This window comes from Chiloscyllium punctatum, chromosome 20 (genome assembly GCF_047496795.1).
Source record: "Chiloscyllium punctatum isolate Juve2018m chromosome 20, sChiPun1.3, whole genome shotgun sequence".
NCBI classification, from domain to species: Eukaryota; Metazoa; Chordata; class Chondrichthyes; order Orectolobiformes; family Hemiscylliidae; genus Chiloscyllium; species Chiloscyllium punctatum.
Window position 1 is genome coordinate 38,740,765 of NC_092758.1, and position 19,438 is coordinate 38,760,202.

Below are 19,438 nucleotides of genomic sequence, written 5' to 3' on the forward strand. Positions count from 1 at the left end.
TTGGTTTCACTTTCTCAGTGCTATTCTGCAATTGATGGTCAATGACATGAAAATGGAAGTGATTTCTATTTTATGTCAAATCAAGCAGAATGAAGAGTGTGTCAGTACCTTTTTTTTTACAACAGGAGTTATTACTTAACATACAATGTACGTACTGGGATTGAGATTGTGGAACCAGTCTAGTGGTACATTCTGAACTGCATTGTATGTGACATTGAAATTATTAGTAATTGGAGAAATTTCCAGGATTAAGCTGCTTGTGCATGTGTTTTTCAGAATGGTGGAAGTTGCCATTTTGTATAAACAATTTGTTCTATTTCTGGTCTTTTTTGATTTATCTATTGTGTTGAGCTTTCAGAATGAGAAATGATAGCTTTTCTTGACACTGTCCAGGCTTGGGCATGTTAATGAGGTCAATTTTGAACCCTCTTGTGGATCATGAGTTTTGATGTTAGTTCAAATATTGGTTGTTTTATTACCACGCTTTGGTAACTAGTAATATTTTAGTTTCAAAATAAATCAACAAAAATAGCAGAATCCTGTGATTCTAATTAAATTATTTTCCAAGATGTTCAATATAAAATTAGTGTCATCTATACACTATCATCAAACACTGAAATATTGGTATCAAAAATCAGCCCAAAGTACTGTTCAAAGTCTCTCCAATTTCCTTGTTTCCTATTATTAATTTCCAATCTCTCATTGTAAATGACCAGTTCGCACTTCAGCTCATTTTTATTTAGATTCTTTCTGCTTGTAAAAGCTAAAATCATCTTGTTTTCATATTTTGTTGCTAGTTTACTTCAATTTCTCCCTTTTGCTTACAAATCAGCAGAATGTGGCCAAAAAAATTAAAGTTTCCTAACAGACTACTGATAATCTTAGCTGCGTTGTATGCCTTTTTTTATTCAATGGATAACTCCCTTTAACTTCCTTAGCTGCCCACAGGTGATGCATCCTTCCCACAGTCTTTCTCAATGAAATTATCCAGAGTTCTGAAGTATTTCCATAAATATCTGTCATTGCTTTTCTACCATTTTTACCTCAACTTATTTTTCGATTCCAATTTGGTCAACTCTGTCATTATATCAATATAATTTTGCCTATTTATGCTGAAGCTCCTTGTTATGAATCCACCTTGTTATGAATGCTCATATATTCAGATAAAGAGGCATAACCACTTTTTCTATGCTTGCCTTAGGATCTGAAGAGATAGTTGTTAGTAAAGAAAATAAATAGGCTTTACTTTGCTTTCCAGGGTGATTTTTAATTAGTGGCTAATTATGCCAGACAAGAGCAAGGCCTATTGCTTGTTGAGATCCAGTCAAATGTAGCAATCACAGACATCACAGTCTCTCTCCAAAGGTGGTCTGATTGCTGGTCGCTATCCCAGTTCCCGCACCAAACTGCTGCCATCACATCCTGCACCATGGCTCTGGACTGGCCTGCTGCTGCCACACTCTGCACTGGGTTGCTTGTCTCCCTTCTCCATTTGCTGATTGCTGGCCTCCCTGCTCTGGTGGCTGATGTCACCACTCTGGTGGCCAGTTGCTAGCAATCCCAATCTGGCTGCTGGCATCTCTGGCATCTGCTTCGGAGACTGGGGCCAGGTGCCCGAGGCTGAGCAAAGGTAGAGAAGGGAGGACAGAGGCAATGAAAAGAAAATGAGCAGGCCGGCTCCAGCTGGAGTGGCCCATTCTGCTGCCATCTTACTGGATATCCTGCCTCTTATCAGGTAAACACAGACTTTATTTGATGGATTAGCCAAAATGTTTTACTTCAACTGTTGAAAGTAGGTAGGGTATTATTTTTACCTCATTTAGTCTTCTTATCCGTAAACAATATTTCTCAGAATCTAATGGGCAGATTTCATCAAAATGTGATCCACAAATCAGGTATGGTTTAAGGAAGAGCAGGTTTAGGTTTTGCTGAAGATTCAGATCTGGGTCTTATAATTTTTGGAAAGACCTGTTGACATTGAGTGATGAGGCAAGTTGTCTTCTGGTTTAGAATGTTGAGAGTTGCTTTATTTGGAATGTTGATTGTTTTAAAATGTTATGGGTTAGGGAGCAAAGCTTTTAGAGCAGTTTGTTGAATATAGATTTTCTTGTTCTCCAGTGAGATGGAAACTCAAAAAGATTAAAAAGAAAAACAGATTTTTAGTTCAAGAGCATCGTCAGCAAGGGAAGAGCCTCAAGGAAGATTGAGGGATTGTTGTAATAGCATTGAGCTAACATAAGTACAGCAAAGGTGTGCACAGTATTGAATGCTCTTGTCATTTGTTATGTTTATGTGTTCATGTCGTTGAAATATTAAACCGTAATGATACAGTTCATATGGAGTAGCAAAGAGGTGTTCTCTAAGTACTTATGTACACGGTATCTCCTCATTCCATTCACTTTCCTCTCTACCATATTTGGATAATTACCTTCAAATTCCAGTTTTTATAAATTCATAGTTGCTAAAAGGCAATCTAGTTCTGCCAGTACTTCTCACTTAAAGTCTGCTTTCAAGAGGCAACCAGAAAGCAAATCTGAACTAGATGAAAGCCAAAGTACGGACATAAAGAAAGATTAGAAAAATAACGATTTGTGGCTTTAAGATTTGTTAATTTAGCATTTAACAGAGTTGACAGCAGGAGTTCAGTATCAATTAATTGGAGCTATGGATCAGAGTTAGAACAAGTATGCACTTAACATTATTGAAAGCAGGAAAATGATGCAACAGCATAGTCTTGAAAGAATACCCGTGAACAGTATTTGTCACAACTAGTGGAAAGTCTGAAAAAGGGATTCTCAAATAGAAAAGTCCAGTGTTCCATTATTTTCATCAAGTGAAATGTAATGTTGCCAGCAATTTCCCAGTAATGGATTGGTGGACCTTGCACAAGATAATTATTTAAATATTGGATTTTGGAATTGTCCTTTCAGAGAAGTAAATTGTATTAGTGCCAGATAAAATGTCATTGGCATCTGATACAGATTTAACAAGAGACAATTTACATTTAAAAACTTGAATTTGAATTTTAATGCTTGCCAAATCTAGCTAATTTTATTTAAAGTGAAACTTATTTTCTTCCAGCACTACTCTGAAATCTGACGGAAGCTCATCATCCTCTACTGCCACCTCGGGGCCACCTGCCAAAGTCTGTCTGGTTTGCTCAGATGAAGCATCTGGATGTCATTACGGTGTTCTTACATGTGGCAGTTGCAAAGTTTTCTTTAAGAGAGCTGTAGAAGGTAAGAATGAGTCATTTTCTACTGTGTTCATGTACTTCAGACAACTTGTTTTGTCTGTCTTTTTTATTGTAACCTCTATTTTAAAAAAAAGAGAAACTGAATACAAATAAATATCTAATTCTGAATCCATGCTGACCAGCTTTGTAAAGGTAAAAGCATTGCAGAGAAAGAAAAGCATTGAAACCAAGGACTCTAGGTTAAGATTTTCAGTGCTTGTTAATGAGTTGATTGTTATACATGATACCTTGACCATTGCTTTAGAAAGTTTGGTATGAACTCTGGAAATATGGATGCTACTAATGAATCCTTTAAAGCCTCAAATGTAATGTACCACACAAACTATTTCTTGGTCACCTAGGAATAATCTTTGGTCAAAAAGCCTGTTTGTTACTAACAGCAATCGCAACTTTCATTTGTCTTTCATGTAAATTGCTTCAATGTGATTCATTTATAAGTGTTACCAATTGAAATTTGATGCTGAGCTACATTGGGAGATAACCAAGCAAAAGCCAAATGTTTGGTCCAAATAGTAGTCTTGCGAGAGGGAAGAGAGGCTTATGGAGGGATTTCTAGAGCTTAAGGCCATGGCTCCTGAAGGCAAGTTTTCAAAATTCATTAATGCGATATGCACATTGATTGGAAATCCATCATTCCTAATCAGCTTAGAATGGGTGATGATGAGTAATCTTTATGGATAAATATAATCCATGTCATGAAGGTATCTTCACAGTGCAGTCACAGAAGTAGTCTTGGAAGTTTGACCCAGTTCCGTTAAAGGAATGATAATGCATTTCTAAAGCTTGATACCAGCTGACTTGGTGGCCAACTTGCAGATGCATTCAATAATTGCACTTCTCTTCTTATGTAACAGAAGTTGCACTTTTTCTGTCAGATATACATAAGAGCTCCTATGACCCTGTTTGAAGAAGAGCAGTGAAATCTTGCCCAGTAACTTGACCTATTATTTCTTCTCTACAAACATTACTGTTGGTAAAGCTGGCAGCAAAGTGAAATTCAATGATGTGATTTTGAAGTTAACTTAATATTGCTCTAAGAAGTAATTACAATCCTTTAGCTAATGAGATAACCATTGCTTCCTTGACCCTATTGCCATCAGACTGCTGACTGCTCAACATCTCCTCTTCACTCTGTGTTAATGGATGTTACATACAGGTCTCTCTTCAGGAACTGTTTCTCCCGTTCAAATCTTCTGTATTCAGCTCTTCCCAGAATGACACCAACACTTGAATCCTGTGTCTTCACAAATTACCATCCTATCTTGAAGCCTCACTGTTCATTCCCAAGCCTGTCGATATGTGTCCTTTCCCAAGTCTGTGCCCATCTTTCCTGGGAGCTCCATATTTGAATTGACCCGACTATAATACTGAAATAGCTGTCAAAATCACAAATGACATCTGTGTCTGTGACAGTTAACTTATCAATTTTCATCCCTTTTGATCTCTCTCTAACCTATGTTAAACACATAGCTTTTCTAATGCTCAAATATGTTGGTTTGCACTTGTCTGGTTCCATTTTTAACCTCTATCGCCAAATAATTACCTGCATTGTTGCTGTTTCCAACACAGAGCTGTCACCTGTGGAGATCTGAAGCATTTACCCTAGTCCCTCTTTTATTTCTCTTCTATTTGCTCCTCTTTGGCAACAGCATCTAATAAATGCATGTATGCTACCAACATCCAAACAAGTCATCACTGCACTCGGCCTCTGACATCACTAAGCTGTCATTCTGTGTGTTAGTCATCAAGTACTGGATGAGCAGATATTTCCACTGATCAAAAGACGTTTCCTTTTGGTCCCTGGTATGAATTCCATTCCCCTCCCATTGATTCCATCTGTTTTCTAGAAAATGTGTCTGAGGCTGAGTCACACAAATGCCACCTATTTCTACCTTTGTAATGCTACCCAACTGTGCTTCTCTTCACTCATCTGTTGAAACTTTCATCCATGCCTTTGTTACCTCTCAACCTGACCAATTTAAAATCTGCCTTACTGGTCTTCCATGCTCTACTTTCCATAAGCTTGAGATCATTCAAACTCTGCTGTCCTAACAAGCATAAAGACCCATTCATCCATCACACCTATGCTCACTGACCTAGCTCCTCGTCAAGCAACCCCTTGAATTTTAAATTTCCATACTTGTTTTCAAATTCCTTGATGGTCTTGCACCTTCCCTATCCCTAATCTTTGTTCACCCCATAAGCCTCTGAGATATCTGTGGTGGTGTAATTCTGATCTCTGGATAAGCCTGATTTTAATTACTCTATCGGTGGCCATGCTCATCGACCCAGCCTTTTCTATGCTCTAATCTAATCACTAAGATTGATAAATGGGCATGCCCGGCTACAGATGATGCTTGGACCGCTTTTATCTCTGATTTTGATTTCATTATAAGATTCTGCTATTCCTCGGTTAGTGCCCCATGGTGCAGATATGGAAACTAACGTTCTTGCTAACTGTAATTAAACTTCAAAAACCTTACTAATTTATTTAACAGTTTCTCTTTATTTATGAAAACAGTTTAGAATTGTGATCACTAACTATTGTCTCCCCTTAACAGACCTTGATCTGAAGAAAACAACACCAGCTTGTCTCGTTCCTCCATATAACCAAGCTTCCTCATTCCTGGTGTAATTCTGTTCAGTCTCATGTGCATCCTCCCCAGGGCTTTGACATCCTTCCTAAAATGTGGTGCCCAGATTTGGACACAATGCTCCAGCTGAGGTTTATCCAGTGATTTGTAAATTTTAGAATATCTATTTATAGAATCTAGCATCCTGAATGAATTTTTTTTTTCAGCCATTGCATCTTGCCCAACCATTCTCAAAGATGTTTGTTTGAGAATCTGCGGTTGGTATGCGATCATTAAAATTGCAACATTTAATTTTGAAAATCACAACACCAGGTTATAGTCCAACAGGTTTATTTGGAAGTACTAGCTTTTGGAAGTAAGAGTGTTACTCCTTCATTAGGTAAGTATGGAGCAGGATCATAAGTAGATTTTATAGCAGAAGATCTGTGTCATGCAACTGAAAAGATTTATTGAACAAACCAAGATTGCTGTTAAGTCTTTCATCGTTCAGAATGCATTGCAGGTTTCAGTTAATTAAAATGTAAATCCGAGAACTTCTTTCCAGTTGCACTCAAGATAACTTAAGGTTTTATCAAAAAAGGTGATATCTCAGCTGACAGTGCATGTAAGGTGTGAGGTTAGAATCTGTGTGTATCCCAATATTGAGCCAGACTGGTTCTATTTCCAAAGTAGGAATTTATAAAATGTTACATGGATTGACTACTTGCAGATTGTGTGCTTTTTGAACAAAATGGAATGTATCTGCAATTACAATTCTGCAAATGCAAATTCACCCCATAGACTTGTGTGTGTCTGGCTGTCTGTCTGTGAGAGAATGTATGTTTGAGAAAGGGTCTGAGTGAGTGTGTGTTTATAGTGTTGTGGGGTCACCTCGCTATTAGCCTCTGCTCGGCCACTCTACATTGTTGCATATGCTGAAGTTCACCTTGGAGGATGGTCACCTGAAGCTCTGAGGCTGAATCTCCCTGACCGCTGAAGTTTTCCCCGACTGTGAGGGAACATTCCTGTTTGGCGATTGTCCGTTCATCCGTTGTCGTAGTGTTTGCTTAGTCTCGCCAATGTACCATGCCTCAGGGCATTCTTGCCTGCAGTGTATGAGAGAGAGAGACACTGTTCGCTGAGTCACATGAGTACCTGGTGGGTTGTGCCCCATGTGTAATGGTAGTATCCATGTTGACTCTCTGACACATCTTGCAGTGGTTGCCATAAAGGGTTGTATGTTGTTGTGGTCGCTGATGTCCTGAAGGCTGGGCAGTTTGCTGCGAACAATAGTCTGTTTAACGTTTGGCGGTTGTTTAAAGGTGAGAAGTGGAAGCATAGGGAAGGTCTTGGTGAGGTGCTTATCCTCATCGATAGTGTGTTGCCGGCAGTTAAGAACATGGCATAGTTTCTCCACTCCTGGGAAGTACTGGACAACGTAGGGTACCCTATCAGTCATATCCCATGTCTATTTCCTGAGGACGTCATTACAGTTTCTCACTGTGGCATGTCTGAACTGGTGATCAATGAGTTGAGTACCATACCCTGCTCTTATGAGGGCATCCTTTCAGCACCTTCAGGTGTCCTTCATGTTCCTCCTCATCTGAACAGATCCTGTGTATTCGTAGGGCTTATCTGTAGGGGATGGCTGTTTTAATATGTTTAGAGTGGAAGCTAGAGAAGTGCAGCATCATGAGATTATCCATGGGTTTGTGGTAGAGTGAGGTACTGAGGTGCCCATTCTTGATGTAGATGTGTGTGTCCAAGAATGAGAGACATACTAAAGGTATGTAAGTCTGATGGTGGAATGAACCTTGTTGATATCACATTGTAGTCATTTCATTGACTCCTCACCATGGGTCCAAGGGGAGAAAATGTTGTCAATATATCTGGTGTATAGTGCTGATTGGAGATCCTGCGCAGAAAATAAGTCTTTGAGCTTTTGCATGAAAATGTTGGCAAATTGGGGTGCAAATTCAGTCCCCAAGGCTGTTCTGTATGTCTGGATGAAGAACTGGTTGTCAAATGTGAAGATATTGTGGTTGAGAATGAAGCGGATGAGTTGTCGGATGATGCTCGGAAATTGGCATTTGTTGGTATTGAGTACTGAGGCTGTTGCAGCGATGCCATCATCGTGGGGAATGCTGGTGTAGAGTGCTGAAATATTCAAGGTGACGCGGAATATTTTCGGTTAGGGTGAGGGTAATGCATTGTCTGAGCTGAGATGTCACTTTTTTTTTATAATACCTTAAATTATCTCAGGAATGTGACTGGAAAGAAGTTCTGGGATTTGCATATTAATGATCTGAAACCTGCAACTCATTCTAAAAGATGTAAGACTTAACAGCAATCTCGGTTTGTTCAGTGAATCATACCAGTTGCATGACACAGATCTTTTGCTATAAATTCTATGTCTTATAATCCTGCTCCACAGCTACATAATAAAGGAGCAGCACTTGGAAAGCTTGTACTTCTAAATAAACCTGTTGGGCTATAATCTGGTGTTGTGTGATTTATAACTTTGTCCACCCCAGGCAAACACTGGCACCTCCAAACATTTTATTTGCACTGTCTTTCCTGATTCTATCTTCAAGAATTCATCTTTCTACACTTCTTTGCATTAATTTTTATTTGTTTGTTTGTGTGCATCTGAAAATTGCTACATCCTTTTCATTGTTCAGTATATATGAGTTCATCTTTGACTGCATATTTAGAAACTATGTCCCTTATACCCAATTGAAGATCATACAAAAAGAGCAGTGGTCCAAATAATTACCCTTATAGGCATGACTATAAATCTCCCTTCAATCTGATAAATGTCCATTCATCACTATTTGAAGCTTTCTCTCTCCTCAATTTCATATCCATGTTGTCTCTGCCTCTTCAGTCCCTTTAGATAAGTCTGCCATGTAGCACTTTATTACACTCCTTTTGAAGGTTCACATATATGACATTTAAGCACAGTACAAGAGCAAAAATCTCCAGATGTTGCCAAATGAAAAATGCTGGAAGTACTCAGCAGGTCAGGCAGTGACTGTTAGTTGAGTTAAGACAGTTGACGAGGGTTAATCTTGCATGTCAAAATGCCTTTTATCAAACGCAGTGTCCAAATCAAGTCTGTCCATTACTACTTCAAATAACTTGGTTAAAAAAATCACACAACACCAGGTTATACTCCAACAGGTTTAATTGGAAGCACTAGCTTTTGGAGCGATGCTCCTTCATCAGGTGTTAGCCACTACCACCTGATGAAGGAGCGTCACTCCGAAAGCTAGTGTGCTTCCAATTAAACCTGTTGGACTATAACCTGGTGTTGTGTGATTTTTAACTTTTGTATAGCCCAGTCCAACACCGGCATCTCCAAATTATCAAATAACTTGAATTGTATTTGTCAAATACCTTTTAGTAAATTCATACTGGCAGTCAATTTTTAATTCATGTTTTTCCAGTTGACCATATTGTCCAGGATTATGGACTCCAATTGTATTCTACAGGTGGCAGGTTATAGTTTCATAATTTACTGGATAAATTCTGTTTGAAGTTTATTTTCTTTTTTGTATTATTTTCATATTAATTGAGGGGCCTAGATAGAGTGGATAGGAAGAATACATTTCCCTTGGCAAGAAGATCAATGACCAGACCCCTGAATTAAAGTACTTAGCAGATGGTGTAGAGAATAGTTCAGCCTTTTTTTTAAGGCAGAGAGTTGTTGAAATCTGGAACTCGACACATTTTAAGACAAACATTTGCACGAGGGTTGCCATAACTTACTGTTGCAGATCAAGAGCTGGGAAGTGGGATTACACTGCATAGTTACTTTGCAACTGGCATGCACATGATGGGCTGAATGACCTTCTTCGACATCCTACATTTTGTATATTTCCAAATAGGAATATTGAATACCTTTTATTACAGCAATGAAGGATGCATCATTACTTTTTGAGGACCCATTTCCTGCATGACTAAGCAAGTGTTAGATGGAGTGTGTCCTGTCCACTCCCTTGGTATTGAAATTGCTCCAGTGCTGCTGGCCAGCAATAATAAAACATATATTGTGGAAATTCATTCATTCAGTGAAGTAGTAAAATGCTTGCTTGTCAGTGTGCAGTGTTTCTTTGATTAGTGAGCAAATTTGCTTTCACTTCTAATTGTTTGCAGCTAGACTGTAATGTCTTATTGGGAGGCAATTATGTAATGTCTGTTAAATCAAAGAAAGGAAATCAACTTTTATAACATAGCTGCATTGGGACAACTCAGTAAACCAGGTGTCCTTAAGTGGTTATTGGCACCAGCCCCAAGGATGCAGATGGGATTTATGCTGTTAATGGTTTAAAATTTGTTGTAGCCTCTGTAATTATAGATAGAGTCATAGAGATGTACAGCATGGAAACAGACCCTTCGGTCCAACCTGTCCATGCCGACCAAATATCCCAACCCAATCTAGTCCCACCAGCCAACACCCAGCCCATATCCCTCCAAACCCCTTCCTATTCATATACCCATCCAAATGCCTCTTAAAGGTTGCAATTGTACCAGCCTCCGCCACATCCTCTGGCAGCTCATTCCATACACGTACAACCCTCTGCGTGAAAAAGTTGCCCCTTAGTTCTCTTTTATATCTTTCCCCTCTCACACTAAACCTATGCCCTCTCTAGTTCTGGACTCCCCTACCCCAAGGAAAAGACTTTTCCTATTTATCCTATCCATGCCCCTCATAATTTTGTAAACCTCTATAAGGTCACCCCTCAGCCTCCACCGCTCCAGGGAAAACAGCCCCAGACTGTTCAGCCTCTCTCTATAGCTCAGCTCCTCCAACCCTGGCAACATCCTTGTAAATCTTTTCTGAACCCTTTCAAGTTTCACAACATCTTTCTGATAGGTTGACATCAACTACCGTAAATTATAAGTTCAAAGTAGTAAAAGGTACAAAGTGTTGGTTATTTTTGCTCACACTTTTTAAAAAAAAAAGTTATTTGGAATGTGCTACCTGAGCATGTGGTGGAGGCAGATTCAGTCATGATTTTCAAAAGGGAATCAGCTAATTATCCAAAGACAGATCATTTGTAGGGCTACAGGAAAGGATAGGGAGCAGAGCTAGTTCAGTTGCTCTTGCTGAGATCTGGTTCATCTTCTGTGCTGTGGCTGTTTTGTGATTCATATTATTCAGTCTGTTGTTCTTTATTACTGTATTTGGGGTGGGGGTGGGGGGGGGAGATGGGGTGGGAGCGAATTCTGCAAAGCTAATAGTGAAATAGATCCTAAACTATTAACACTTTGAGTTGAAATGTGCTTTGCAAAAACTCAATTAGTGTTAGTGCAGCACTATGAAGTGTTCCCTCGACTAATATGACTGACTGTGTATCTCCATTTCAGTGTGGTCAAAAAGAATTATTTTCTGAAGGTGTGCTGCTGCTTTGAATATATGTTGTCAGGAGAATTAAATTTCTGATTGAACAGTTTTGTTTGGTTAATAAGGTACAAGTACAAGATCCTTTATCCGAAATGCTTGGGACCAGCTGTTTATTGGAATTCAGAATTTTTTGGTTTTCAGAATGTGAGTTTAATGGTGAAATTTTTAAAAATCTTACCAGAGAAGCAGGCTTCTAACTAAGAACGTGCTTGGCCATGCCACCCCAGGTTACATCTGAGTGACACATGTCGAGTGGGTGTTGACTTGGGGGTGTTCACAGAGAAACTCCAGGCCTGTCAGTACTCGGCCACACCCCCAGTGTCACATCTGAATGACACACATTGAATGGGTGTCAACTTGGGTTAACTATTTGCTCGCCAAACAACCTTGCTAATGAGAAAAAAACTTCACAAAACAGCCTTCGGATTTCAGAGCTTTTCGGTTTTTGGAAGTTCGGATAAAGGATCTTGTACCTGTATTAGTAATCCCACTCCCATCAGAAAGAAAATTGTCCTAAAAATTAGTTCAGAAAAAATTAACAGCAAGTTATGCAAAATTGTTTTTAGTAGATTTTTGTGAGAAGCTTTACAAATTAATAAATTGTTTTAATTATGTTTATGTTCTCTGCTTTTGCGTTGCTGACTTCCCCGTGAGCCTTTCTAAAATTGTATTGTGAGTGAATAGATTCTAAAACAGGCTTTTTAATTGAATAGATCTTTTAAGCTGTTTGTTGAGCTTTCCGTTCTTGCTCTCAAATTGTATTCAGACTTCCATAAATTTCAAACCCATCAATCCAGCAGGTAGTAACACTTGCACTTTATAAATCTGAGCTAGATTCAAGTGCAGTTTTCTGAACAGGAAGCAGAAGGAAGCGAGTTGACTCTCAAATTGATCAGCTGTCAGAAAGGCATGCTGATTTTTAAAAATGTGTGAGTTTTTCCAGATGGAATAATTTTTCAGCTATTGGCAATGAAACATTTGCAAAATTATGATTGTATCTATAATTACCTCAGTTTCTTGAGCCCTGAAGTAGAAAACTATTTAAGTGCTGGATGTTGTCTGTCTTCATTCCTTTTTTTTTCTCTTCTGCAGTTCTTTGAAGTTTATTAATTCTACCAAGTTCTTCCACAGTACTTTTTATATGTTCCCTTATATTGACAATTTTCTTGCCAATATAGGAACAGTTACAATACACTCAGCAAATATGCCATTTCTGTATTATGCGCTGTAATCTCATATGACTCTATTTTAATTGGGCAGGTTCTCCTTTATCACTGAGGCTCTGATTATTTTGTTCTTAATCCCCCTTTGCATTTGTTGTTACTCTCTTAATATTCCTTTAGAGGTTTTCATAACTAGTCTGTTTCCTTCCATTTAGGTAGCTGTTTCTTTTAACTTAATACAGTTGTGTGCATCATTTATTCACCATGGTGATTTACATACACAAGCAAATCCCATGATGTTTGGGGTATGTACTGGTTTAGTAGCACTTCAAACCTTTTAACTTTCACTTTAACTATATCATGGCCCATAATGGATCAGCTTTTTTTCCACCATAATCTTTGCCTTAGTTGAATTTAAAACTTGTTTTTAATTTTCATTTGCCTCCCAAATATAATATCAAATACAATCGTATCATGACCACCACTTCCAATGCCAAGGAGGTACTTAGAGGACTCCTTCCATAGTATTTTGCTCCCCATTTCTTCTATCCATTGTGCTTCCACTGCCAGATCACCATTGCTGAAAACCCTTTCTTTCCACGACAGTAATTGTAATTTATCAACCCTGTAATTTCCCTTCCTTTTCAAATTGCTCTCTTCTTTCTAAGGATTCTATAAGCTTGGATTGTATATCCAATTATCTCAATCATGCCCTGCTTATAGCCATTGCTGTAATGTCCATTACAGATTGTTGTATAAAAAGCAAAAGAGTTGCAGATATTGTAAATTAGAAACAAAAATAGAAATTGCTGGAAATGCTCAGCAGGTCTGGCAGCATCTGTGGAGAGAAATCAGAGTTAACGTTTCAGGTTGAGTGACCCTTCCTCAGATTGTTGTATGTTATCACTAACATTTGTTAGTAGTGTGTCCCTTCTTTACTTACACCCAATTGAATTTTTATGTTAATTACATTAATGACATACTCAAACCTTTTGTTTTCCTTGTAGGACAGCATAACTACCTCTGTGCTGGAAGGAATGATTGCATCATTGATAAGATTCGTCGAAAGAACTGCCCAGCTTGCCGTTTTAGAAAGTGCCTCCAGGCTGGAATGAATCTCGACGGTAAATTTAATTGCTTCATGCCCAGTTGAAAATTAACGTTAACTTAAGAATATTTATACCACAATAAAGTACAATTATTAAGTGTTTAAAAGATTACCTGTACCAATCTGGCATGAATTAACCTAAAATCTAAATCCATCTGTAAGATGTGTCAGGATGCAACTGCAATGCAGTACGTTTTAGCTTAAAACAGTTTGGGTGCTATTTTATGCACCACAGTTTATACTTGCTAAAAATTAAAATAGCAATGTCATCATATTATGGAAATTACATGTTGATCAAATTCAGTAAGCAAGTGCTTGAAGATTCCATTTCAGTGTTGCCATTTATAGATGGCAAAATAAATCGCACACCGTCAAGTTCCATACAGTCAAATAATGTTCAGGTTCTAAAATGTCAAGATTTTCATGGAGTACAGCAGCAGTGACAAATCTGAGGGCTGCGTCGTTCAGGAACCCCGATATCTCAAGATTCATTATTATCCTGTGACAGAAGAAATTACTCCTCATCTTGGTCTTAAATGGGTGACCCTTTATTTTGAGAGTGTGCCTTCTGGTTCTCGACTCTCCCTGTGTGTTTCAATAACATCTGTAGTGCTGAGGCTACAATTATTGCAATTTACATTAAACGCTTGGATGAGGAAAGTGAATGTACTATTGCGAAGTTTGTGGATGACCCAAAAATAGTTGTGAAGGCGAGTAATGAGGATGACACAGTCGCAGAAGAATATAGACAGGTAAAATGAGTGGGCAAAAACTTGACACTGGAAATTTAATGTGGGGAAAATGTCGTACATTTTTGCAGGAAGAATAAAGGAGCAGAATATTATTTAAATGGAGAAAGACTATAGAAAGCTACCAAACAGAGGAATTCAGGAGTTCTTGTGTATGAGTCAACAAAAAGCTAGTCTAAGTTCATTGGGTAATGGAGATGGCAGATGGAGTGTTGGCCTTTATTTCAAAGGGAAAAAAGCATAAATACAGGGAAGTTTTGCTAAAACTAGGAGCGAGTCAGACCACAGCTGGAATTCTGAACAGTTTTGAACCCTCTGTCTAAGAAAAATACACTCACTGGAGGCAGTCCAAAGACGGTTCATCAGGTTGATAGCAGGTCTGGAGGGTCTGTCTTATGAGGAGAGATTGACTAGGTTGGGCTTGCACTTATTGGAATTTAAAAGAATGAGAGGTGATGTTATTGAAACACACAGGATCCTTAAGGGACTTGATAGGATATTTGTGAAAATATTGTTTCTCCTTGTGGGAGAGTCTAGGACCAGAAGGCATACACTCAAAATAAAGGGTCACCCATTTAATACCAAGATGAGGAGGAATTTCTTTTGTCAAAAAATAATAATGAATCTGTGGAACTCTTTTTACTCCAGAGGGCTGTCAAGGCTGGATCGATAAGTATGTTCAGGGCTAAGACAGATAAATTTTTAATCAGAAAGGGAATCAAGGATTGTGGGGAAAAGTCAGGAAAGTGGAGTTGAAGATTATTAGATCCTGGAAGTAATAATCACTTAGTCAACTGAGAAGAAAATTTAAGTGTACAGTCTCAAACCCAAGACTCAGGTCATAGTTCATAGGGCCATATGATCTTGAGACTTGGGCAATCATTATTGGGTACTGGAGACACACTTCTGGTAGATCCTTTACATGATCCAGAAATGAGAAAGGCAATCCAACAGCGGCCACTTCGTAAACAAGGTTTCTCAGAATCCAAGTATTAATCACTTGAAGCGAGACCTGCTGGTGATGCATATTACCTGTATGCCTGACACCAGACTGCGAAAGCAGCTCTGTGCAAGACACAGTCATCTTAGGAGACTCCCAGGAGGACAATGAAATGTTTTGGGGTTGTCTAATATGCCCTGAAGAGGTCAAACATAACCATCGATTCATGGAAGTCACTGGTTTGTGACTAACTGACTGATTTAAATGATGAAAGCTCACTTGGAAGTCAGTGAAAAATTAAACACAGTAAAGAATGTGAAAAAGTGAATTTGATGTGTCATATGGGACCTACAAACCTCTGAACAATGCCTCTACCCAGCCCTTCAAGCACCACCTGCCTGTCATATGATAGAGTATGCAGATCATCCTAAGCAGTCTTCTGAATCCATCAAATTGGAGAGGAAACCAGCAATCCTCAATGTACTGCCTAAGACCCCATTAGTATGTCAGTCAATTACTTGGCTTCTGACAGAACCTGAATTCAATTTAAAGTATGAAGCTGAATGGAACAAGGCAGGAAGAAATGAGACCTAATAACAGGGTTAAAGGAAACAGACATATCATTAAACAGGCAATTGCCAAAAAGAAAGTAGGTCATAGCTTGAAAGAATCTTTTTTCTGTCTCAAGAGCTGAAGAGCATTAGATGTAAATTTATATTTTTCAGTTGTGGAGACTTAAAAAGTTGATTACTTAGTGTCTAGTGAGCTGATATCATGTCAGGCATGAATTCTGGGGATTGAAGGTAGAACGTCAAAAAGGAACAAGAGTGCCATCTGTTGCTCTAATTGCTTAATGTGCATTAATTGCAGCACATCAATTTGGAAGGTTTGTATTATTTTGTTTTGGCATAAGAATATTAGTAAAACCTTTGATTTCTAGAACAGATTTTATCTGCAGGAAGTGCACACTATTCCAAACTTTGATATATTAAAGCTCACATATTTGCAGGCATCTCTTATCTTGACATTTTCTCTGCAATTCATTCTTTTCATGCCATCAGTTTCTGTTATGATGCTACAATCATACTATTGATGTTGTGATTGAATCTTTCTCTTCATTGAAGTAGTGCTCAGTTATGGAGCCCAACTGGTACAGTTGGTAGTGTTCCTGCCTCTGAGCCAAAAACCCCAGGATTGTGTTCTACTTAAGGACTTGCTGGCCCCAGAAGGACCCAACTACTGGCACAGGCGAGTCAACATATATTGGTACAAGTCCACAGCCCAGATAAATGGACAAGGTTGGCAAGTAAAAAAGGCTATCCTGCTGTCAAATCACCCACCATATCTGAAAAAAAAATTAAATTAGTCTGTCGAACCAGCATTGAAACCACCCCATGTCATTGTCATAGAACTGTACAGCTAGGAAACAGACCCTTGGGTCCAACTCTAGTATGCCGACCAGATATCACAAATTAATCGAGTCCCATATGCCAGCATTTGGCCCATATACCTCTGAATCCTTCCTATCCATATATCCATACAGATGTCTTTTAAATGTTGTAATTGTACCAGCCTCTACCACTTCCTCTGGCACTTCATTCCAAACATGCACCACGATCTGTGAAAAAGTTGCCCCTGAGGTCCCTTTTAAATCTTGTCCCTCTCACCTTAAAACTATGCCCTCTAGTTCTGGACTCCCCCACCCCAGGGAAAAGACCTTGACTATTCACCCTATCTATGTCCCATGTGATTTTATAACCTTCTATAACGTCACCACTCAACCTCCGATGCTCCAGGGAAAATAGCCTCAGCCTATTCAGCCTCTCCTTATAGCTCAAATACTCCAACCCTGGCAACAGCCTTGTAAATCTTTTTCAAGTTTCGCAACATCCATCCTTTCGCAGGGAGACCAGAATTGGACACTATTCTAAAAGTGGCCTAACCAGTGTCCTGTACAGCTGCAACATGACCTCCCAACTCCTGTAGTCAATGCACCGACTAATAAAGGCAAGCGTATGAAACACCACCTTCACGATCCTGTCTACCTACAACCCCACTTTAAAGGACCATGCACTGCATGGTCTCTTTATTCAGGAACACTCCCCAGGACCTTACCATTAAGTGTATACATCTTGCCCTGATTTGCCTTTCCAAAATGCAAAGTCACATTTATTGAAGTTAAACTCCATCTGCCACTCCTCAATCCATTGGTCCATCTGATCAAGGTCCTCTTGTAGTCTGAGTTAACCTTCTTTGGCTGTCCACTGGAGTCATCTGCAAACTTACACACAACCGTGTCACCTATGCATGCATCCAAATCATTTATATAAATAATGAAAAGCAGTAGACCCAGCACTGATTCTTATGGCACACCACTGGTCATAGGCCTCCAATCTGAAAAACAGTCCTCTACCACTGCCCTCTGTCTCCTACCGTTGAGCCAGTTCTGTATCCAAATGGCTTGTTCTCCCTGTATTCCATGTGATGTAACCTTGCTAACCAGTCTACCTTGTGGAACCTTGTTGAAAGCCTAACTGAAGTCCATGTAGATCACCTTTTGAAGGGCTTTTGTCTAAAACATCAATTTACCCGCTCCTCGGATGCAGACTGAGCGGCTGTGCTTTTCTAGCAACGCAATCTTGGTTCCATGTAGATCATGTCCACTACTCTGCCTTCATCAGTCCTCTTCGTTACTTAGAGTCATAGAGATGTACAGCATGGAAACAGACCCTTCGGTCCAACCCGTCCATGCCGACCAGATATCCCAACCCAATCTAGTCCCACCAGCCGGCGCCTGGCCCATATCCCTCCAAACACTTCCTATTCATATACCCATCCAAATGCCTCTTAAATGTTGCAATTGTACCAGCCTCTACCACATCCTCTGGCAGCTCATTCCATACACGTATCACCCTCTGCGTGAAAAAGTTGCCCCTTAGGTCTCTTTTATATCTTTCCCCTCTCACCCTAAACCTATGCCCTCTAGTTTTGGACTCCCTGACCCCAGGGAAAAGACTTTGTCTATTTATCCTATCCGTGCCCCTCATAATTTTGTAAACCTCTATTAGGTCACCCCTCAGCCTCTGACGCTTCAGGGAAAACAACCCCAGCCTATTCAGACTCTTCCTGTAGCTCAGATCCTCCAACCCTGGCAGCATCCTTGTAAAGCTTTTCTGAACCCTTTAGAGTTTCATAACATTTTTCCGATAAGAAGGAGACCAGACTTGCATGCAATATTCCAACAGTGGCCTAACCAATGTCCTGTACAGCTGCAACATGACCTCCCAACTCCTGTACTCAATACTCTGACCAATAAAGGAAAGCATACCAAACGCCGCCTTCACTATCCTATCTACCTGCAACTCCACTTTCAAGGAGCTATGAACCTGCACTCCAAGGTCTCTTTGTTCAGCAACACTCCTGAGGATTTTACCATTAAGTGTATAAGTCCTGCTAAGATTTGCTTTCCCAAAATGCAGCACTTCAAATTTATCTGCATTAAACTCCATCTGCCAATTCTCAGCCCATTGGCCCATCTGGTCCAGATCCTGTTGTAATCTGAGGTAACCGTCTTCGCTGTCCACTACACCTCCAATTTTGGTGTCATCTGCAAACTTAGTGGACATGACCTACATGGAACCAAGATTGTGTTGCTAGAAAAGCACAGCCGGTCAGTCTGCATCCGAGGAGCGGGTAAATTGACGTTTTGGACAAAAGCCCTTCAAAAGGTGATCTACATGGACTTCAGTTAGGCTTTCAACTTATGCTCGCACCCAAATCATTTATGTAAATGACAAAAGGTAGAGGGAGCAGCACCGATCCTTGTGGCATTCCACTGGTCACAGGCCTCCAGTCTGAAAAACAACCCTCCACCACCACCCTCTGACTTCTACCTTTGATCCAGTTCTATATCCAAATGGCTAGTTCTCCCTGTATTCCATGAGATCTAAGCTTACTAATCAGTCTCCCATGGGGAACGTTGTTGAACGCCTTACTGAAGTCCATATAGATCACATCTACTGCTCTGCCCTCCTCAATCATCTTTGTTACTACTTCAAAAAGCTCAATCAAGTTTGTGAGACATGATTTCCCACGCATAAAGCTATGTTGACTATCCTGAATCAGTCCTTGCCTTTCAAAATACATGTACATCCTGTCCCTCAGGATTCCCTCCAATAACTTGCCCACCACCAGGCTCACCGGTCTATAGTTCCCTGGCTTGTCTTTACCGCCCTTCTT

General features: G+C 39.6%; 1 protein-coding gene across 2 annotated transcripts in view; it reads left to right on the forward strand.

Annotated features, from left to right (window-relative positions):
• The window catches only part of LOC140492051 (glucocorticoid receptor-like), a 118,787-nt gene that overhangs the window by 65,767 nt on the left and 33,582 nt on the right, over positions 1-19,438 (forward strand). For both annotated transcript variants that reach the window (XM_072590710.1, XM_072590709.1), the window contains exons 3-4: positions 3,082-3,239; positions 13,410-13,526. In XM_072590710.1, the coding sequence (XP_072446811.1) occupies positions 3,082-3,239; positions 13,410-13,526 (275 nt within the window). The remainder of the gene's footprint in view (positions 1-3,081; positions 3,240-13,409; positions 13,527-19,438) is intronic.